This window comes from Poecile atricapillus, chromosome 26, assembly GCF_030490865.1.
Source record: "Poecile atricapillus isolate bPoeAtr1 chromosome 26, bPoeAtr1.hap1, whole genome shotgun sequence".
NCBI lineage: Eukaryota > Metazoa > Chordata > Aves > Passeriformes > Paridae > Poecile > Poecile atricapillus.
The window spans coordinates 3,580,038-3,603,176 of record NC_081274.1 but is presented as its reverse complement, the minus strand read 5'-3'; the positions used below and the strand labels follow the sequence as shown (position 1 = coordinate 3,603,176).

General features: G+C 53.7%; 1 protein-coding gene and 2 pseudogenes across 1 annotated transcript; 1 reads left to right on the top strand and 2 right to left on the bottom strand.

The window, feature by feature from the left end:
* Nucleotides 1-23,139, bottom strand: part of LOC131588505 (zinc finger protein 208-like) — a 911,601-nt pseudogene that overhangs the window by 170,647 nt on the left and 717,815 nt on the right.
* LOC131588603 (zinc finger protein 70-like) lies at nt 763-1,674 on the top strand (annotated as a pseudogene).
* Nucleotides 8,359-15,475, bottom strand: LOC131588555 (class I histocompatibility antigen, F10 alpha chain-like). The gene is made up of 9 exons (XM_058857494.1): nt 15,469-15,475; nt 15,109-15,193; nt 13,371-13,634; nt 12,574-12,846; nt 11,274-11,546; nt 11,084-11,188; nt 10,953-10,988; nt 10,790-10,833; nt 8,359-8,611 (listed from the first exon to the last, which is right to left on the bottom strand). Exons 2-8 carry the CDS (start codon nt 15,182-15,184, stop codon nt 10,808-10,810), a joined length of 1,053 nt encoding a protein of 350 aa, XP_058713477.1. The 5' UTR covers nt 15,185-15,193; nt 15,469-15,475; the 3' UTR covers nt 8,359-8,611; nt 10,790-10,807.

Sequence of the window (23,139 nt, the reverse complement as noted above, 5' to 3'; positions counted from 1 at the left end):
AAACAAAGAGAACCACAGAGTTCTGGTTGTACACTTTAAGGTGGGGTTCACAAGTTGATTCTACTTTTCAATGGCTAAAACTGCTGTCAATTCTCAGCAATGACCGATAATTGGTCAGGAGAAAAGACTCCCGGCAGTCCCCAGCAACTTTAACTTTCTTAAAGGTAAAGTAACCCCATGACAGATGCTCTGGGACTGGGAGGGAAGAGGGAGCCAGCAGTGGGTGCTGGGCCTGGGGGCAGGAGGAGAAGGGAAGGAGAAGCAGAGTTGAAGAACAAAATGGTCAAAGGCTGCACGTGGGAGGAGAAGGTTGGATTGTGAAACAAGAGAAATAGTAGGAGGAAGAGGAGTGTGAGGAACGGTAGGGCCACAGGAGGAGGAGCAGGAAGAGGAAGCAGGAGAAGGTTCCACCCTCCCTGTATGTGCAGCCCCAGGAGTGTTGCCATGCAGGAGACTGGGGAGGGGGCTCCACGATTTTGATGGGGCTGAATCTTGGTGTTTCTGACCTTTATTGGGCTAAATGTTGGTGGTTTGTTTTTTTTGCAGGGGCTGAATCTTTGTATTCTGGAGGGGTTTTGCCTGAATTTGGTGTTTGGGTAGTTTTTCATCATTGTTTTGATGTTTGGGCTGAATCTTGGTCCTTTGCTTTGTTACAGACACAAGATGCCCAATGAATTTCTGAGATGAACTTGGGCAAGGAGGAACCCTCAGCCCAAGGCGCTCTCCTCTCTTTTTTTCCTCCTAACCAGGAATTTTCCTTTCCAAACTGTGTCCAGATGGAGGAGGAGGAGGTAGAAAAGCCCTGGAGATGCCGCACAAGGAGGGGCTGCAAACCCAGCCCAGGGAGCTGCGAGGAGGAAAGATCCCCCCAGTGCCAGGAACACGGCCAGAGATCCAACCGGAGCTCAGAGCTGGGGGAGAAGCCCCACAAGTGCTTGGAATGTGGGAAGGGCTTCAGAAAGAGCTCCCACCTGATCCAGCACCAGGTGACCCACACTGGGGAAAAGCCCTACGAGTGTGGGGAATGTGGGAAGAGCTTCAGCGAACGCTCCAAACTGAGGAATCACCAGATGATCCACACAGGGGAACGGCCCTACACCTGCTTGGAATGTGGGAAGAGCTTTGGGCGGAGCTCCACCCTGAGAGCACACCAGCGCATCCACACTGGGGAGAGGCCCTACGAGTGTCCCGAGTGTGGGAAGAGGTTTCAGCGCAGCTCCACTCTCATCAGACATGAGCGGATTCACACAGAGGAGAGGCCCTTCCGCTGCCCCGACTGCGGGAAGAGCTTCAACCGCAACTCCACTTTTGTCAGGCACCAGCGCATCCACAGTGGGGAGAGGCCCTACGAGTGTCCTGAGTGTGGGAAGAGCTTCTCACAGAGATCTAACTTGACCCAACACCAACAGAGGCACCAGTAAGGGAAGCCCTGCGAGTGCCCCGAGTGCGGGAAGAGCTTCGTGCGCTGCTCCAGCTCCATCCCCCATGGGAGGATCGGCGTTGGATGATCCCCAGTGACCCCCGTTGGGCAGAGCCCTGGTGATCCGTGGTCCTGGTGATCGGTGTTGGGAAGACACCTGGCTGGGAGGCTCCACATCTTCACGGCTCCCTGTGGGCACCTGGATGAACACCGGGGCAGGAACATCCATCGAGACGCAGACCAATAGTGGGAATTCCTTTGGGAGAGCAGATTTGTTGACTTTCAATCCCAGAAAACTGTTAAAGCTAATGGAACTCACCAGCCCTATTTGTTACAGATCAACACCTCTCCTTCCTTTTCTGGAATTTGACACAAACTTCTAGTCAATAAGTTCTGCAAGTGCTCTTGCTGCGTGAGGCCACATTGTGTCTTTCATTTAGCAATTAATGAAGCAAACACAAATTGCCTACTGAGACCCTTCTGCTCCCTCCCAAATCACTACTCAAGAACAAGCCTCAGGCACATGCCCATAGTCCCTCTCTGCCAGCAGCTCTGAGCTGCATTGCACAGTGCTTGCTGTGTCCCAGAGAGCACAAAGCAGGCTGGCCTGGTGCCCCTGAATATTTCTGCAAAACCCTCTGCATTTCACACCTTTGCTCTGGCTGAGTGCAGAGCTCCAGGATTGCAGGCGCTTGGTCCCAGAGCTGTGTGAGGCACTGGCTCGTGCAGATGTGCCCTGACTTGCTGTCACTGCCTCACGCTGGCCTGGGTTCCCCTGGCAGAAATGCCGTGCCTGAAGGACACTGCCCTGTGCTGGAGCCTGTGGAGCAGCCCGGCTCCCTCCCCCTGTGCCCAGAGTGCTGCACACACTGCTGACCATTGCCAGGAGTTCCAGGGCAGGTGGCAGAAGAGCAGGAATGGTCAGGCAGGGCACCAGCCCTGGGCTGCTCTTTGCCTTTCTCTCCTCCTGTGCAGACTCCAGACAGCCCATGGCACCAGTGTGTGCTGTGCCCAGCACGGCGCCGCTTCCCCTCAGGAGCAGCCAGCTGCCAGCTTGGCTCTGAGAGCGGAGGATTTGCCTGGTGCCAGCAAGAGGCAGCCAGGGCCAGGCTGCTGCCTCTTGCAGCTCCAAGGGCCTCCTTCCAGCCTGCCTCTGCCGAGGCTCAGGCTTCTCCGGGCTCTGCCAGGGCTCTGCTGGGGCTCCAGCCTGGCCAAGGCCGGGCCCGCTCTCACCTCACAGTCGCTGACAGCTCTGCACCACAGGAGACCTTGCACAGCACCCTCACTGCTCTTTCTGCTTTCTCTCTTCAGCCAGACTCTCCTCCAGCCAAAGAGATTTCTCTTAGGGATACAAATCCAAGTGGCAGGAACCCAAATGTTCTCGAGTCACATCTGCACAGCCTGCATCTGCACAGGATGTTTGCGTTGCACCGCTCCTCCTTTGGTTTTTCCTGCAAATGCCATTGCTGTTCGTGCCTCAAATAGAAATGCCAGAGCTGGGAAATACTTGTCCAGTTGGCCATATTCCAAAGGCAGTGTGGTCTGGAGAGGATGAATGAAGAGGAGCCTTCCCCACTTACAAACCGTACCAAAGAAGCCATCAATGTCACTTTCCACCTTGTCCTGGGCGACTTTATGATACTTGTATTCCCAGTCGCCTGGTTTATGTTACATATTAAGTTCTGCACCTTTAAGACTGGCTCTGAGAGTGAAGGGGGGCAGAAGAAGCGCGCAGTTTGTGTTAAAAGAAGACATCACTCCCCCATATCCTGCTCCTGGACTGTGGTGTCTGCAGTACGGACAGACAGCGGGACAGAGCTTCTCTCTGGCTTTTAGTTAGTTTTAGCTAGCTGAGGCAGAGGAGCTCCCTGGACTTATCTTCCTTTTTTCTTGGATCTGTGCAAACCTGCTCTGGACTGAAAGACACCCAGACAAACCCCAGGAGCTCACGCCTGTGTCCCACCGGGGCCTATGCCTTGGCACTATCCAGTGCCGGAGGGACTGATAAGAACCTGAGCAAGCCAAGTTAAACCACATGAAAAGGACTTTTCTTCCTAGATTCACCATTTCATCAAACAGTGAGAGGTTTTATTGTTCAATATTATTAAATTTCTGTTAAATAAACAGTTTTTTCCACTTCTCTCCAAAGAATTTTTTTTTCCCGAACCAGTAGGGGAGAGGGGTCGTTTGAATTTTGCTTTCCTGGGGGAACCCCATTTAGAGGTTCTCTCCCAAATGTACCCTAAACTAGGACACATGGTCATCTCATGGTCACAGTCCTCTCATGGTCATGGTCATCTCTTGGTCTCAATATTTCATGTTCGTGGTCATCTCGCAGTTGTAGTTGTGTCATCATCACAGTCATGGTCATTTCCTGATCACAATCATCTCATGGTCGTTGTCACCCCATGGTCACAAGCATTTCATAGCCATGGTCATATTGTGGTCACCTCATGGTCATCTCTTAATCCAAATCATCTCATGGTCATGGTTGTGTCATGGTCATTGCATGGTCATGGTCATCTCATGGTCATTTCATGGGTATCTCATGGTCATCTCATGGCCACAGTCACATCATGGTCATCTTACAGCCATAGTTGTGCCATAGTCATGGTTATTCCATGGTCGTGGTCATCTCATTGTAATGACCATCTCATGGTCTTGATTACCACATGGGCATGGTGTGCTGTGGTCATCTCTTGGTCACAATCACCACATGCTCACGGTCATGTCATGGTCATCTCCTGGTCATGGTCATGTCATTGTTACCTCATGGTCATCTCATGGTCAGCTCGTGGCCACAATCACGTCATGGTCACCTCACAGCTGTGGTTGTGTCATGGGCATGGTTATCTCTTGGTCAGCTCATAGTCAGAATCATGTCATGATCTCTATCCTTTCATGGTTGTGGTTGTATTATGGTCACAGTCATGGTCATCTCATGGCCTTGATCACCACATGGCCATGGTTGCATTGTGGTCATGTCTTGGTTACAGTCATCACATGCTCATGATCACCCCATGGTCATGGTCGTGTCATGGTCACATTCATGGTCATCTCACTGTAATAGTCATCTTATGATCATGGGTGTGTCATGGTCATGATAATCTCACGATCATCTCATGGTCTTGATCATCTCATGGTCACAGTCGTCTCACTGTAATGGTCATGTCCCAGTCACCTCACAATCATGGTCACACATGGCCATGGTGTGTTGTGATCATCTCATGGTCATCTCTTGGTCACAATCATCTCATGTTCATGGTCACCTCACAGTCATGGTCATCTCATTGTAATGGTCATCCCATGATCATGGTCATTCCATGGCCATGGTTGTGTCATGACCACAGTCATGGTCATTGCATGGTTATGGTCATTTTATGATCATCTCATGATCAACTCATTTGCCACAATCTTATCATGGTCATCTCTCAGTGGTGTTTGGGTCATGGTCATGGTTATCTTATGACCTCACGCCCATTGCATGGTCATTTCCTGATAGTCATCATCTCATCCTCTCAGTCATCTCATTGTCATGGTCATCTCATGGTCACAATCACATCATGGTAACCTCATGACCATCTCATGTTCACAATGATCTCATGAGCATGGTCATCTCATGGTCATCTCATGGTCATCTCTTGGTCACAGCCATCACATGCTCAAAGTAATCTCACATGCATGGTCATCTCATCATGATGGTCCATGACCATGGCTGTGTCATGGTCACAGTCAGGGTCATTGCATGCTCATGGCCATCTCATGCTCATGGTCATCTCATACTCATGGTCATCTCATACTCATGGTCATCTCATGGTCACAATCACGTCATGGTCATCTCACAGTCAACTCATGGCCAATCATAACATGGTCATTTCATGGTTGTGGTTTTGTCATGGTCAAGGTCATCTCATGGTCACAGTCATTTCCTGATCACTGTCCTCTCATGGTCAACTCACAGTCACCTGATGGTTACGATCATCTCACATCCATGGTCATGTCATGGTCATGTCATAGCCATGTCATGGCCATGATTCTATTTTGGTCTTCTCGTGTCACGGTCATCTCACTGTAAGGGTCATCTCACAGTCACCTCATGATCATGGTCACACATGGCCATGGCCATCTCAAGGTCATCTCTTGCTCACAATTATCTCATGCTCATGGTCACCTCATAGTCCTGGTTATATTGTTGTAATGGTCATTCCATGGTCCTGGTCATCTCATGATCATGGTCATCTCATGGTCAGTCATCTCATGGCCATTTCATGGTCATGGTCATTTCCTGATCACCATCATCTCATGGTCATGGTCATCTCATTGTAATGGTCATGGTTCTGTCAAGTTCATATCATGGTCATGGTCATCATATGGTCATAGTCATCTCAAGGTCATGGTTGTGTCATGGTCATCTCATGATCATCTTGTGGCCATCTTATGGTCACTATCCTGTCATGGTCTTGATCCTGTCATGATCATGTTGTGGTTATCTCACGGTCATGGTCACCCCATAGTCATCTCAAAATCACCACATGGTCACAATGGTCTCATGGCCATGGTTGTGATGTGGTCATCTCATGGTCATCTCTTGGTCACAATCATCTCATGTTCATAGTTGCCTCATTATGGTCATCTCATGGTCATTGTATCACGACCATGGTCATCTCTTGCTCATCTCATGGTCTTTATGACCCCATGCCCATGGTTAAGTCATGGTCACCTCACAGTCATCTCATTAACTTGATCACCTCATGGCTGTGTCATGGTCATGAAATGCTCATGGTCATGAAATGCTCACAGTCATCTCGTGGTCATCTTATGGCCATAGTCATGTCACGGCCACAGTCATAGTCATGTCATGGTCATGGTCATTTCCTGAGCACCATCATCTCATGTTCATTGTCGTCTCCTGATCACAATCATCCCATGTTCATGCTCATGCTCCTCTCATGGTCACGATCTCATGCTCATGGCTGTGTTGTGGTCATCTGACTGTCACAGTCCTCTCATGGTCATGATATCTCATGGGCATGGTCACAGTCATGGTCATCACATGGTCATGGTCACCTCACGATCATCTCATGGTCAACTCATGGCCACAATCATATCATGGTTATGCCATGGTAATGGTTGTGTCATGGTCACCTCATGATTGTCTCATGGTCAACTCATGGCCACAATCATATCATGGTTATGCCAGGATCATAGCTGACTCATCTCATGGTCACAGTCACAGCCATCTCATGGTCATGAATAGCAATGGGGAACAAAGACACAAGGACTTCCTTGCTTGCTTCAAAGATCCTTTATTGTAACCAACTGAGCCTTTTTATACTTGAAACATAACCCAAACTTAACAAAACCTAACCCAGACTTAACCAAACCTAACCCAAACTTAACCAAACCTAACCCAAACTTAACCAAACCTAACCCAAACTTAACAAAACCTAACCCAAACCTAACCAAGCCTGACCCAAACTTAACCAAACTTAACTAAACCGAACCAAGCATGCATTGGCTGTCTGCCACTGTAGTGTCGCTGTTGATGCATTCCTTTACCCAGTCAGCTCTCTGATCATGTGGTGGCCACGCATCTCCCCAGCCAATCACTGCCTCACCCATGAGATGACCACCAGCCCACTCTCGGACCATCTGACCTGCAGCTGAACCCTTCCCAGAGTGCTTTTTGGTGAACAAAAGTGAACGGAAGTGACTGGGATTTAACAAAGGTGGAAAAGGTCCTTATTCTGTAAGGGTTTTATTATTTCCCACGGTTATGGTCATCACCATCATCTTATGGTCATGGTCACCTCATGGTCATCTCACAGTCATCTCATGGTCACAATCATCTCACAGCCATGGTTGTGTCATGATCATCTCATGGTCTTGATCACCACACAGCTATGGTGTGGTGTGGCACCTCTTGGTCAAGATCATGTCATGGTCACAGTCATGGTCATCTCAAGGCCTTCCATCATTTCATGACCATGGTGGTGTCATGGTTATCTCGTGGTCATCTGTCACGATGTCACGATCATCTTGTGGTTGTCTCATGGTCACAGTCATTTCCTGATCACCATCATCTTATGCTCATGGTCATCTCACTGTAATGGTCATCTCATGATCATGCCATTGTCACCTCATGGTCATCTCATGGCCACAATCACATCAGCGTCACCTCAAGGCCACGGCTGTCTCATGGCCAAGCCATGGTCATCTCTTGGTCCAAATCATCTCATGGTCAGGGTTGTGGTTGTGTCATGGTCATGGTCATCTCCTGGTCATGGTCACAGTTGTGGTCACAGTCATGGTTATCCCATGGTCATGGTCATCTCAGGGTTGTGTCACTCATGGTCACTCTCATCTCATGGCCATCTTGTGCTTGTGTCATGGCCATGGTCATGGCCAGGGAACCTCTCTGTGATCCCAAGCACCGATTTTGGGACACTCAAGGACACCTGGGGACAGCGAGGCCTGGTCTGACCCCTCCCCCCATCCCACTGCCCCTCCAGGAGCCTGATGTGGCCAAACCCTCCTGGGGACACCTTGGATATGGGACATGAAGCAGGAAATGAATCCTGGGGAATGGAGCTGGGTGTGGCTGGCAAGTCCCCACCCTGCTCCTGATGTCCCCAACCCAGTCCTGGTGTCCCCATCCTGCTCCTGGTATCCCCATCTCAGTCCTGGTGTCCCCATCCCACTCCTGGTGTCCCCATCCTGCTCCTGGTGTCTCAAACCTGTTCCTGGTGTCCCCGTCCCAGTCCTGGTGTCCTCACCCTGGTCCTGGTATCCTCACCCTGCTCCTGGGGTCCCCACCCCAGTTCCTGGGGTCCCCATTCCCATTCCTGCTGTTCCCATCCCTACTGCCAGTGTCCCCATCCCTGTCCCCAGTGTCCCCACTCCCACTCCAGGCTCCCAGAGAGGAACTGCTGGACACTGGAGGAGGAACCCGGATTTCTTGCTCCAAGCAGGATTTCTTGCCCCAAGCAGGATAATTTCACACCAGAAGTAAAGCATTGGGAATATTTGTGGGTTTTGGCTCTAAAACATTGGAAAACAGGAAATCGATCCGTTAGCAAGAGCTGTGGGGTGGGTGGCAGCAGAGGGATGAGCTCTGCTGGCAGCTCTTGGCTTTCCCGGGAAGAGGGAAAGGGCCCGATCCAGCTCCATGGATCGCTGAGGCGGTGATTCCTGCCGGGATGAGAGAGGGTCATGGTGTCACCCTCCTCCCTATCCCCATTCCACAGGATGGACCTGGCTGGAGCCGATGGGGAGCAGGAGCTGCTCCAGAATCCCACCTGATCCCACCTCAATCCTCCTCTATCCATACCACCTGATCCTGCTCCATCCATCCCACCTGATCCTGCCACATCCTTCCTGCCCCAATCCTTCTCCGGAATCCCACCTGATCCTGCTTGATCCATTCTGCCCCAGTCCCTCTCTGGAATCCCTCCTTGATCCTTCTTCATCCATTCTGTACCAATCCTGCTCCATCCATCCCACCTGATCTTGCCACATCCACCCTGTCCCAATCCCTCTCTGGAATCCCAACCTGATCTTGCCCCAATCCTGCTCCATCCATCCCACCCAATTCCATACTGAAATCCCTCCCTGATTCCACTCCATCCTCCATCCATCCGTCATCCATCCATCCATCCATCCATCCATCCATCCATCCATCCATCCATCCATCCATGTCATGGGGTAGCTTCACCTTTAAGACAGAGTAAAAAGAGGGGAAGTTGAAGCTACTGGTGGCTGATGGGAGTTTTTCCTCCAGACCAATTATCAGTCATTTCCAAGAATGGACAGCCGTTCTGACCAGTAAAAAGTGAATTCAACTTGTAAACGCCTCCTTAAGAAGTACATTCTGAGCTGTCTCGTTCTCTTTGATTTCCGACTGCTGACCAGGTAACAAGCTCTATCTTGGCTTTCCCCTCCCCCTCCCAGGCCAGAACGAGGCCGCAGGGAAGGGGGGGGGGAAGCAGAGCTGGTCAGCCGAGCTTGGTTTTCAGTTTCTGCAGCTGGACTGAAACCTGACACCATGAACTTTTACAGTTTTCTAAGCTTTTAATTCTTTTACTACTTGGATAAACAAACAGATTACTCCTTTTCTTAGAAAAGACAAAGAAAGAGAGACAATCAACATGCAAAAGACATCATAGAACTACTAAAAACAGTGAAGAAAAGAGTTAAGTTTAAATAAGAAGGAGGGAATAAGAAGATGCTTTACAGCTGAAATATCTTTTTGTTACAGCTATAGAGATGGACAGTAATAGTTTAGAAGACTCCTTTAATTCATAACTAGAGTATGGGAGGAATAGAGTATTCAAAGTGTGGACTTTAGAGAAAAGAGAGAGTAGTTGTGATACTGTGAGTTGCTGGAACTTACGAGTGAAGTGAGAATTTTAAAGCCTTAAAGGAGCCAAGGAGATGGCTGTTTTCCAGGAAGGCTCACAGAAACAAATGAAGAAGATTTCTACCTTTGAATATTTCTATCCTTAAAAATAGCATCCCTGGACTCATTTGACCCATGCACACCTCGGAGTAGTGTACAATGGGAGGAGTGGACTCTAGAAACTCCATAGATTGGCAGAAAGAGACTTCTGTTTCTCTATGGGGACTGATGAAAAGACTCTAGAAATTGAGACTGTTTTTGACCACCAAGATTCTAAAATTTTTTGTCTCTATCTTATGTGTACAAAGAAATAGTTAAGTAGTGAGAAGTAAAAGGGTTTTCTGAAAGTTTATTCTGGTATTCTTATTCTAGTAGTTTGTTAATAAACTGTCTTTATTCCTTTTAAGTTTTAAGCCTGTTTTGCTCTTATTTTAATCCATATCTCTAGCAAGAAATAAGTAATTTTTTGTTACTAGTTTAAAACCACGACAATCCATCCATCCATCCATCCATCCATCCATCCATCCATCCATCCATCCATCCATCCATCCATCCATCCATCCCACCCAATCCTGCCACATCCACCCTGCCCCAATCCCTCTTGGGAATCCCAACCTGATCCTGCTCCATCCATCTCAACTAATCCCACACTGGAATCCTGCCTTGATCCAGAATCCCACCTGATCCCACCCCATCCCTGCTGCCCCAATCCTGCTCCATTCCTCCAGCTGATTCTTGTCTGGAATGCAGCCACCTGATTCTTGTCTGGAATGCAGCCCTGATCCCTCTCCATCCATTCCACACCAATCCTGCTCCATCCATCCCACCTGATCCTGCTCCAGAATCCAGCACCGATTCCACTCAACAATTCCATCTGATCCTGCTCTGGATCCCTGCTCTGATCCAGAATCCCTCCCTGATCCCAGTCTGTCCATCCTGCCCTGATTCTCCTCTGTAATCCCACCCCAAACCTGCTCCATAAATGTGGTTCAGCCATTCATTTCCATGTCCCTTCCTGCAGAAAGAGAAGATCCGTGAGATTCCAGCATGGATCACACACCGGGATTAACCCCAGGATCCACCCTGGGATGCACAAAGAGGGGATCCAAAGCTGGATCCACCACTGGAACTCACCGGCTGGTGGGTTGTATCCATTCCTGTCCCTCTTCCCTGTGGAAAAACAGCGGGATCAGTGTGGGTGCTGCATTCCCAGAACGGTGCTGGGTGGATCCGTGCCCCTTCCCGACCCCCATCCCGTGTGTTACCGGATTGGAGCCTCCAGACACCGAATCCAATGAGGACAAGGACGAGGATGGCAGCGATGACGGACACAGCGATCACCACAGCGAGATTCATGCCAGATGTCGGCTCTGGGAAACGCGGGATAGTGAGGAGGGGAAGCGGAATCCCCATTCCAGAATTCCAAATCCTCAATTCCCACATTCCCAGCCTCACCCCAAGCGAAGATCCCGGGTTCCAGCATTCCGGGATGGTCCACCTGGCACCGGTACTGCTCCCACTCCTCCGGCAGCGCCTCGATCCTGGCCCAGGTGTGGAAGGTGCCGTCGCTGTTGGGAACGATCCTGCCCCACTCTGTCTCCTGATCCCGGATTTCACCCCCCTTCATCCAGTTGACTGCGATGGTGTTGGGATAGAATCCGTACACGTGGCAGGATAGGATCAGTGTCCCATGTTCCTCTTTCCCGGACACATGGACGTCAGGGACCACTGGAATGGGATAATGGTGGAACTCATGCACGGAATTCCATGGGAATGGGATAGGGGTGAGATCTGACCATGGAATTCTGTGGGAATGGGACTGAGTGAGATCTGCCCATAGAATTCCATGGGAATGGGAATGGGATGCTGGAGATATCCGCCCATGGAATTCTGTGGGAATGGGACTGGGTGAGATCTGCCCATGGAATTCCATGGGAATGGGAATGGGATGCTGGAGATATCCGCCCATGGAATTCCATGGGAATGGGATGGTGGTGATATCTGCCCATGGAATTCCATGGCAATGGGATTGGGTGAGATCTGCCCATGGAATTCCGTGGGAATGGGAATGGGATGGGGGTGAGATCTGACCATGGAATTCCATGGGAATGGGATGCTGGAGATATCTGCCCATGGCATTCCCACTGGAATGGGATGGAGAAGCACTTTTTGGTCTTTTTCTTGGTCATGAAGGATCTCCCTGAACCCCTCCATCGACAGAGGATTGGATTACTTCGAGGGGCTAAGGAAGGATCTCTTCAGGTGGCGCCCCACGTTGGGCGCCACTCTGTTGCAATCCTTCTCCCTGATGGGACCCCTCTGTCCCACCCCCTGTGGTGAGAGCCTGGTCTCTGGGCACAGGTGGTGGAGGAGGTCCTGGAGTGGATACAACACAGACTCAAAGTATCTAGACACAGGAGGCTCAAACTTGCTGGAATAATCCCGGGTTTATTGTCTGTAGTCCATCCGGGGCAAGAGAGAGAGGGCGAAATGCTCTGGGTCTTATCTCTTATACCAGGGGGCAGGGCTGATTAGGGGATGCAGGGAGGTCACAGCCAATGAGAAGGGGGAAGGGAAAGAAGGTTCTCAGGTAGGAACTAACATTACACAAACCAGAGGTGAGTTTTACCCTTGGGAGGTACCAAGATTTTTAGATGCACTACAACAGGATGGTGGTGATATCCGCCCATGGAATTCCCACAGGAATTATCACGTTCACAAGTCCTCCATTCCCAAATCCCAAATTCCCACCCACCTTTGCGCTCCAGCTCTTTCATCCCGTATCCAATGTATTTCCGGAGCCATTCTGGGCAGACATGTTTCAGGCTATTCTCCCGCCCCTCAGCCACGTTCTCATCTTCCCAGCGCCTCCGTGTGATCTCAGCAGCGTCGTCGGCCGCCACGAAGCTCTTGGATCCCAGCTCGAAGGAGATGAAATCCCGCCCATCGTAGCCGAACCGCTCGGATCCACGGACACTCCCGTCAGACAGGAGGTCACAGCCGGAAAGCAACTGTATGGTGTGGAGACCTGGGGGGGATTGTAACCACAGAGACACATGGAATTGTGTCCCAGCCCCACAGAACCCATCTCAGCCCCACAGATACCATCCCAGCCCCATGGATCCATGTCCCAAAGTCATGGATTTCTATTCCAGCCCCACAGATCCCATCCCAGCCCCAGGGATCCATGTCCCAAAGTCATGGATCTCCATCCCAGCCCCACAATTCCCATCCCAGCCCCAGGGATCCCATCCCAACCCCACAGATCCCATTCCAGCCCTACAGATCCCATTCCAGCCCCATAGATCCATGTCTCAAACCCACAGATCCCATCCCAGCCCCATGGATCCATGTCCTAAAGTCATGGATCTCCATTCCAGCCCACAGATCTCATCCCACCCCCATGGATCCATGTCCCAGCCCCACGGATCCTATTCCAGCCCCACAGATCCCATCTCAGCCCCACAGATCCCATCCCAGTCCATGGATCTCCATCCCAATCCTACAGATCCCATCCCAATCCTACAAATCCCCACAGATCCCCCCACTCACCCCCGCTCTGGTTGTACCGGTGCCGCAGCGTCTTCAGGTCCTCCACACGCACATGCTGGTTCACCTGACAGATCTGGGTCTGGCTCTCCCAATATCCCGGCTCAGCTCCCTCCTCCATCCACCGCGTCAGCGGCACTTTCCGGCCCCGCTCGCTGTCGTAGCGCGTGAAGGGGATCCCGTCCACCAACCCCAATTCCATGAACTGGGGGACCCCCGGGCTGGGCTCTGACACCGCCACAGACAGGTAATGCAGGGAATGGAGAACTGGGGGGACACGGAGATTTGGGGGGCTGAGGGGGTCATGGATCAATGAAAGGGGAACTGGGAGAGCCGGGAAGGGATTTGGGGATCCTGGGGACAAGGAAAAGATGTCTCCAGGGGTGGGAGAGGTGGGGTGGACAGGAAAGGGCGTGCAGGGGGGTCCCGGTGTCCAGGGGCTCAGGGGGTTCCAGGGTTATGAAAGGGGGGGTGCAGGGACTGGGAGAGGTGGGGTGGGGGTTCCAGCAGGTCCCTGTGCCCAGGAAAGGGGGTCCAGGGGTCCCCAGTGTCAAGGAAAGGGGTCACGAGGTGGGGATGGCTGGAATGGGGGGCTCGGGGGTCCTTGATGCAGAGGAATGGGGGGGTGAGAGCTGAGAAAAACAGGAATGGGGGTCTGGGGGTGTCTCAAGGTGAAGGAAAAGGGGGGGCTGGGGACTGGGAAAGGCGGGATGGATGGGAAAGGGGGTGCGGGGGGGGGGGTTGGTACAGGATAAGGGAGTGCAGGGGAGGTCCCAGTGCCTGAGACTGAAAATTCAGGGCTCAGAATCCTCCCTGGGACCCTCCACGGCCCCCCAGGGACCGTCCCGGACCCCCTGGAACCCCTCAGTAGGACGAACAGGGGGTGGAGAACTGGGGGGACGCAGAGATTTGGGGGTCAGGAAGCGGAACCAGGAGAGCCGGGAATGGTCCAAGGTTCAAAGAAGGGGCTGGGAGAGGCGCGATGGGGGATCCAGGGGGTCCCTGTGCCCACGAAAGGGGGTCCAGGGGTCCCTGGGGTTGAGGAGAGCGGGGTCTGGGAGCTGGGAAAGGCAGGAATGGGGGTCCAGGGGGTCCCTGGGTGACGGGAAAGGGGGGCTGGGGCGGGGAGAGGCGGGCGGATCCCGGGGACGCAGTTTGGGAGAAAGGAAAGAGAAAGTGACCGAGGGAACGCGGTGGGGGGAGGGGACGGGGGGAAAGGGGAATTCCAGGGAGTTCATCCGGACCCCACTGGATCCCTGCTGAGACCCCCGAGACCCCTGGGACCCTCTGGGACCCCGTTTCGGGAAGCGGCGGGAGTGGAAAATGGGGTGGAGACGGAAATTTCGGAGATACGGAGAGTCCAAACGCCAAAGAAAACGACGGGTCTGGGGTCTGGGAAAAACGCGATGCCCGGGAATAGGGTGCAGGGGGGTCCCAGAGCACTGGCGGGGGTGCGGGGGGGTCCCAGTCCAGGATTAGGGGGTGCAGGGGGTTCCCAGTGCCCGGGAATTGGGGTTCAGGGGGGTGCCGGTTCCAGATGAGGGGGTACACGGGGGTCCCGGTGCTGGGAAAGGGGATTGAGGGGGGGTCACAGGACCCAAAATGGGACTCAGGGGGGTTCACCTGCCCGGGAATGGAAGTTCAGGGGGTTCCTGGTACCCGGAAATGGAAGTTCAGGGTGGTCCCGCTGTCCGGGAATTGCGGCTCAGAGTGGTTCCGGTTTCGGAGGGGTCCCACTCACCTCTTGTCGGGCCGCCCGGGTCCCCCAGGATCCCCTGCAGCCCCAAGAGGAGCCCCAGAGGCAGCGCTGGACCCATCGCGCTGCTGCGCTGCGGTCCCGGGCACAGCTCTGGTCCCTCCCGCCCACAGCTCTGGCCCCGCCCACAGAGCCGCCTCCTGCCCCGCCATTGGCGCCGCTATTTCCTGTTCCCCAATGGCAGCCCGATGTGTCAGTGACGTCACCGGGCGCCGGGCAGATCCCGGGTTCTCAGGTTAGGACGCGGAAGAGGACGAGCCCGAGGCAGGGCTGGGGGGAGGGGACGGGGGAATTCCAGAGAATTCCTCTGGATCCCCCTGGGTCCCTCTGGATCCCTCTGGATCCCCGCTGCGGCCGCCCTGGAGCCCTCTGGGAACCACCTGGGACCCCCTGGAACCCCGCTTGAGAAAGCGCCGGATGCGGAGAACTGAGGTGACACGGAAATTTGGGGGATCTGGGGGTGCAAAGGTGAAGGAAAAGGGCGGCTCGGGGGTCTGGGAAGGGCGGGGTGCCCGGGAACGGGGGGCGGGGTGTCCCAGAACACGGGAAGAGGGTGCAGGAGGGGGTTCAAGTCCCGGAGAAGGGGATGCAGAGGGTCCCCATGCCCAGGAACGGAGGTTCAGGGGGTCCCGGGGTCAAGGAAAAGTGGGGGCTGGGGTCTCCGAGAGGGGGAGGGGCGGGAAAGGGGGTGGGGGGGTACTGGAGATGGGGCTGCAGGGGGATCCCCGTGCTGGATATGGGGGTACAGGGGGGTGCCAGTGTGCGAGGATGGAGGGTTTGGGAGGGCTCCAGTCCCGGGTACGGGGGTGCACGGGGGTCCTGGTGCAGCGGAATGGGGGTTCAGGGAGTCCCGGTGCTGCATAAGGGGATGCAGGGGGGTCCCGATGCACAGGAAATGGGGTTCGGGGGGGGGGGGGGGTCCCTTCCTGGTCATCGGGGTTCAGGGGGTCCCGGTGCCAGATAATGGCGTGGTGGGGATCCGGTGCTGGGAAAGGGGGTGCAGGGGGGTTCCCTTTCCCAGGAATGGGGGCCTTAGGGGGTCCTGATGCAGAGGAATGGGGATTCAGGGGGTCCCGGTGCCCAGGAAATGGGGTTCTGGGGGTCCCTTCCCATGTTCCGGGGTTCAAGGGGTCCCAGTGCCTGAAAATGGAGGTTCAGGGGGGTCCCGGTGCCGAAGAAATGGGGGTTCAGGGAGGTTTCCGTGTCCGAGAATGGGGGTTCAGGGAGTTCCAGGTTCCAGATAAGGGGGTGCAGGCGTTTTCGGGGCTGGGGAAGGGGGTACAGGGGCATCCCGGTGCCCCGAAATGAACGTTCAAGGGGGTCTCTGTGCCCAGGAAGGGGGGTTCGCCCGGAAATGGAAGTGCAGGGGTTCCCGGTGCCCAGGAATTGCGGCTCAGGGGGGTCCCGGTGCCGGGGGCAGTCCCCGGTCCCCGGGCAGATCCCGGTGCCGCAGCTTGGGAGACGCGAAAGTGACCGGGAGAGCGCGGGGAGGGGACAGAGGAAACCCTGGGAATTCCCCTGAATCCCCCCTGGGATCACCCAGGACCCCCCACAGGACGCGCAGGGGGTGGAGAACTGGGGGGACGCAGAGATTTGGGGGTCTGGGGGCGTCCAAAGGTCAGGAAGCGAAACCGGGAGAGCCGGGAATGGTCCAAGGTTCAAGGAAGGGGCTGGGAGAGGCGCGATGGGGGATCCAGGGGGTCCCTGTGCCCACGAAAGGGGGTCCAGGGGTCCCTGGGGTTGAGGAGAGCGGGGTGTGGGAGCTGGGAAAGGCAGGAATGGGGGTCCAGGGGGTCCCTGGGTGACGGGAAAGGGGGGCTGGGGCGGGGAGAGGCAGGCGGATCCCGGGGACGCAGTTTGGGAGAAAGAGAAAGTGACCGAGGGAACGCGGTGGGGGGAGGGGACGCGGGGAAAGGGGAATTCCAGGGAGTTCATCCGGACCCCACTGGATCCCTGCTGAGACCCCCCGAGACCCCTGGGACCCTCTGGGACCCCGTTTCGGGAAGCGGCGGGAGTGGAAAACGGGGTGGAGACGGAAATTTCGGAGATCCGGGGGTCCAAAAGCCGAGGAAAAGGGCGGGTCTCGGGTCTGGGAAAAGCCGAATGCCCGGGAATCGGGGTTCAGGGGGGTGCCGGTTCCAGATGAGGGGGTACACGGGGGTCCCGGTGCTGGGAAAGGGGATTGAGGGGGGTCACAGGACCCAAAATGGGACTCAGGGGGGTTCCCCTGCCCAGGAATGGAGGTTTAGGGTGTTCTCGGTGTTGGAGTCTGAAATGCAGACTGTGTGCCCTTGCTTTTAATGTTTAGTTCTGGGATTCAAGAGAACACTGAATTTCATATTATATGAAATTCATGAGCATGTTTTCATAGTGATACATGAAAACAAATGTTAAAGTTAGATAAGAAAAGTAGGTGTGTAGATTAGAAAGCTTCTTAAATCACTGGGTGAAAAAGTAGTTTAGAGAACAGGAGACAAGATGGAGGATTTAGGGTGTTGTCTCTTGTCCTTCTTCTTTCTTCTTCATGTTCTTTTCCTAGAGGTTTTTGGGTAGTAGTTAGTAATTGGATAGAAAATGCCGCAGTGCATCACAAAGGTGATGGGTCATTGGGTCATTAAGAAAAATAATATACGTGCCTATTGTTAATTGGATAAAAATAGGTATAAAGATAAAAGAGCTGCGTAGTTCGGGGCCATTTTGTGTATCAGACACGAAGTGTGCCACAAGGCCTTGTTTGTACCATCAGAAGAAAGAAATGTACCAGATTGCAAAGATTAACCTTGTAACCAGCCTAGACAGACCTGTTAAGTTCTGTAAGGATCCTGCAATAAACACGAGAAACAAGATTCTAACCAGCTCGAGAGTTTACTTCAAATAATGAGAATTGAGATAAGTGGAACTCCCCACGAGGGAGGATCCCAGAAGAATTCAGCCCAGAGGAGGCTGGGGAATTAGAGAAGAACTGTATTCACAGAGAATTCAGCCCAGAGAAGGCTGGGGAACTATAGAAAGCTGTATTCACAGAAAGTTCAGCCCAGAGGAGGCTGGGAGACTATAGAAAGCTGTATCTACAGCGAATTCAGCCCAGAGAAGGCTGAGAGACTAGAGAAAAGATATATCCACAGAGAACAGAGCCCAAAGGAGGCAAAGAAAAGAGAGACAGAGGTAACAGGAGGAGCTGGAAGGAGATTGGGCATTGGAAAGCAGGGATTGGGATGAGGTTGGTTGTGCTGGGAAGAGACTGAGAGGGGACTTGATGAGTCCTGGTGGGGCTGGGAAGGGACTGGGAGAGGGTTTGGGGGTCCTGGGGCAGTGGGGAGAAATTGGCAGGGGGCTGTGGGATCCTGAGAGGAACAGGAGGGGCTCTGGTGGGTCCTGGGGAGGCTGGGAAGAGACTGGCAGTGATTTAGCAAAACAATGATATTGACCTGTTATCAATATCAATCTGTTAATGGACAAAAAACCTCTCCAACAGTTTAAAGTTACAAAGTGGATGTTTAATCACAGCACTGGGCGAGTGCAGGAGTCACCCCTTAATACGCACTGCAAGTTGACAAAAGATTCCAGTGTCTATTTATTTACAAAAGTCTTAAATATCCAAAATACTAATACATAAGTATAATGTTACCACCTCCCGTGCTCCACTTTGGATTAAAATGCATAGTAATCAGTTTAAAATGTCATTACACCTGCGTTGTTGGCTGTGTAATTTGAGGAGGGGGTCGTTTTGGTGAGGCAGGGTCATCAAGAGATGAAGGAAAACCACCCTTCCTCACTCTCACCTTTCTACCTTTACAATGGTTGACATTACAAATGACATTTGGTACAACTCCAGTTTCCTCCCTTGTGACGTTTAAATGGGTTTCCAGATGTAAGGTCTGTGATCTTCCTGAACCCATTGATCAGTTTCTCTTCTCTCATTATAAGCACAGCTGAACAAACATACAATGAAAAGTAATTTTTTACCTAAGACCAAGATTCATTACCTCAAATCCTGCTTCTCACTTAGTCATTAACTTGAACTAGTTCCAGCAAGGCCTATCTCTAGCTAAGATCTCCAATTTTTCTAAAATTCTTAATTGTTTAAAATTAGTGACTCCAAAGGAGGTTTCAGAGGGTCCTGGCTGGGCTGGGGGAGACTGGGAGGGTGCTTGGAGGGGCTTGGGGTGTCTGTGAAAGGTTTTGGAGGTCCTGTATTTTGCAGATGCCCCAGGGATGCCATGAAACGCCACCCACAGCAAGATGCCGAGGGGATCGGGGAATCCATGTTGGGCTTTGTCTTCCTGGTACTGGGGTTCAGCTTCTGCCTGTGCAGGAGAGTGAGGGGGGATCCCAGGGGTCGTGTCCTCCCCCCCACAGAGCCTGTGTGCTCCCCTCTGGGCCCCCCAAGCCCGGTGTCACCCCCTTTTCTCTGCCCACACAGCTCCTGAGGCAAAAGGTTCTCGAGGACTGAAAGTCAACAATTCCCACTGTCATTCTATATCCTGTTGGATTTTCATTCCCCTGCTTTCATCCAGGTGCCCACAGGGAGCCAGGAAGATGTGGAGCCTCCCAGCCAGGTGTCTCCCCAACACGGATCACCAGGACCACGGATCACCAGGGCTCTGCCCAACGGGGGTCACTGGGGATCATCCAACGCCGATCCTCCCATGGGGGATGGAGCTGGAGCAGCGCACGAAGCTCTTCCCGCACTCGCGGCACTCGCAGGGCTTCCCTTACTGGTGCCTCCTTTGGTGTCGGGCTAAGTTAGATCTCCTGGAGAAGCTCTTCCCACACTGGGGACACTCGTAGGGCCTCTCCCCACTGTGGATGCGCCGGTGGATGGTGAGGTTGGAGTTGCGGTTGAAGCCCTTCCCGCAGTCGGGGCAGCGGAAGGGCCTCTCCTCTGTGTGAATCCGCTCATGTTTGAGGACATTGGAGCTGGTCTGAAACCTCTTCCCACACTCAGGACACTCGTAGGGCCTCTCCCCAGTGTGGATGCGCTGGTGTGCCCTCAGGGCGGAGCTCCACCCAAAGCTCTTCCCACATTCCAAGCAGGTGTAGGGCCGTTCCCCTGTGTGGATCACCTGGTGTCTCATCAGGCCAGAGATCTCTCTGAAGCTCTTCCCACATTTCCCACACTCATAGGGTCGTTCCCCCATGTGGATCCTCTGGTGTTTCCAAAGGCTGGAGCTCCGGCTGAAGCTCTTCCCACATTCCCCACACTCATAGGGCTTTTCCCCAGTGTGGGTCATCTGGTGCCGGAGCAGCTCAGAGCTCCACCTGAAACCCTTCCCACATTCCAAGCACTTGTGGGGCTTCTCCCTCAGCTCTGAGCTCCGGCTGGATCTCTGGCCGTGTTCCTGGCACTGGGGGGATCTTTCCTCCTCGCAGCTCCCTGGACTGGGTTTGCAGCCCCTCCTCGTGCGGGATCTCCAGGGCTTTTCCTCCTTCTCTTCCATCTGGACACGGTTTGGGAAGGAAAATTCCTGGTTAGGAGGAAAAAAAGAGAGGAGAGCGCCTTGGGCTGGGGTTTGCTCCTTGCCCAAGTTCATCTCAGAAAGTCATTGGGGATCTTGTGTATGTAAGAATCTCTAAAACACCAAGCCCAAACATCCTCCAAACATCAAAACAAAGATCAAAAGCTACCCAAACACCAAATTCAGGCAAAACTCCCTCCAGAACAGAAAAATTCAGCCCCTGCAAAAAAGCAAACCAGCAACATTTATCCCAATAAAACTCAGAAACACCAAGATTCAGCCCCATCAAAATCATGGATCCCTCTGTCCAGTCACCTGCTGATGGTGGGCAGGGCAACACTCCTGGAACTGCACATACAGGGAGGGTGGAACCTTGTGCTGCTTCCTTTTCCTGCTCCTCCTCCTCCTGTGTCCCAACTCTTGCTCACACTCCTCTTCCTCCTTCTTCTGTAAAACCCGAGATAGATATTTTGACCATTTTGTTCTTCAACCCTGCTTCTCCTTCCCTTCTCCTCCTGCCCCCAGGCCCAGCACCCACTGCCGCCTCCCTCTTCCCCCCCAGTCCCACAGCATCCCACCGCAGGGGCACGGATGGAGCTGGGCCAGCTCGGCCTGGGGCAGCGCTGGGCTCTCGGCCGCTTCCGCCCGCACTCGCTCCCCACTGCAGCCGCTCCCGCCACCACAGCGCGGGGGGGCCCGGCCTTGGCGCTCCCCCCTCCCACCTCCCCAAATTCCCCTCAAGGGGGGCGCCAAGGCCCGGGGGGGAGGGGCGCAGCTGGGCTCCAGCTGGGGAACGCTGGCAGCTGCGGCTCTGCCTGGACACTGATGAGTCATCAGCGCCGCGCGCTCTGATTGCCTCAGCCCTGCCTGAGCCCTGCGCCTGCACCAAGGGGGGACACCCTGCTCCAGGGGGGATGGCCCCAAAACGGGGGAACCCCAGCAAAGGAACAACAACAAAGGCTCTTTACAAACTGATCCCGTCAACCTCACTGCACATAGGGCCAGGGACGTGGACATAAGGAAGGGACAGGAGGAGCCATCAGCTGCACAAAATGTTATTAATTGATGACACAGACTGCTGCTCAGCCAAGGTCCTGCTAAATTCATCAACTTCCAGAAGGACAACAAAGACTTAACACAGCCATCAATATCGTTAGCTATACAAAAGTGGGGTGCATATTAAGGGGGTGTGTAGGAGGTGCATTGGGAAGTCTGTACCATTACAGTACATCAACCAATGGGGAGAGGGAGATGTGACTAAGAAAATTAGGATGAAAAGGAGGCTCTGTCTGCCAACAACTGAAGAAATCTCATTAGAAATGTCCCAGGGCCTCACCCTTTTTTATGGATGAAATTACTGTTAGAGGACTCCTGCGTCTTCCTTGTGGACAGAAACCTCTGGGGATGTCAATTTTTCCACACACCTTGGGGCTCCTCCGCAATTCCTTCCACCGTCCGGGCCGGCGGGCACTGAGTGCAGCTGAAGGTGCCTCACCCAGTTTGGGGGATCGGCTCCCTCGGCTGGCGGCGGCACCGGGGATTGATTGGGTACCCGAGAGTGAGCAGGAGACAGACGAGGGACGGATCAGGGGGGCTCTCAAGAGTCGGCAGGGAGAGAGCACTGAAAATCTCAGCAGTGACTCCAGTGGGATCTTCGGGGAGTAAACATGGCAGGGCACCCAGGGAGGGGACAAAAGGGAAAGCCAGAATGGGGTCCCAGCAAAAGGGATGAGGATCCTAAAATATCTCTCAAGGGTCCTTTGGGAGCATGTGGAGGTCGTTTGCACATTCTCCCAGAGCTAACTAGGGACATGGACACCCAGGGGGGCAAGAAGGGAAGTCCAGAAGGGATTTAGACAACAGGGGATGGATGGTATTGGTGTGCTGGGAAGGGATTGGCTGAAGGGGAGTGTGCAGGAATGTGCTTAAGGCAAGAAGCAACAGGAGGAATCTATGGGGTAAGAAAAAGGATGATGGAAAAGAGGAGGAAGAGAAAAATACTGAGGATTGGGATGTGTTTCAGAAGGGTCTTATCCTCAGAATTTGCCAGCTGACTCAGATCCTTTGTATCCCAGTTTTCCAGGACAGGAAAAGAAGGAGGTCAGGATTTCAGGGGGTTTCTCTGAGCTGGGAGCGGCAGGAGCAGGCGCAGAGCTGCGGCACCGGGAGCACGGGCTGGGGCCTGTGGGGAGCTGTGGGGCCGGGCCGGGGCTGTGGGGCAGCCGGGGCTCAGCGCCGGGCGCTGCCTGACCCCAGCACCCCCCGGGCAGGGCCGGCAGTGGCCCCCGGCCCCCAGGAGGCTGCGGGACGCCCCGGCCGCTGCCCGGCCCCGTGGAGCTGCCGGCCCTGCCCGCCGGGGGGGCCGCCTTTGGACACTGCGGCAGGACAGGGACCGGCTCTGGGATACGGGCTGGGGAGGGGAGCCTCAGCACAGCCAGCACCAGGAAGGAACAGCTCACAAATGGGGATTAGACCTGCAAGGATCCAGATGATCTCTTAAGCATTTGGTGCTGGGTCCCTGCAGAAAGGAAGGATTTTGCAGGAAGCTCAGCAGCTG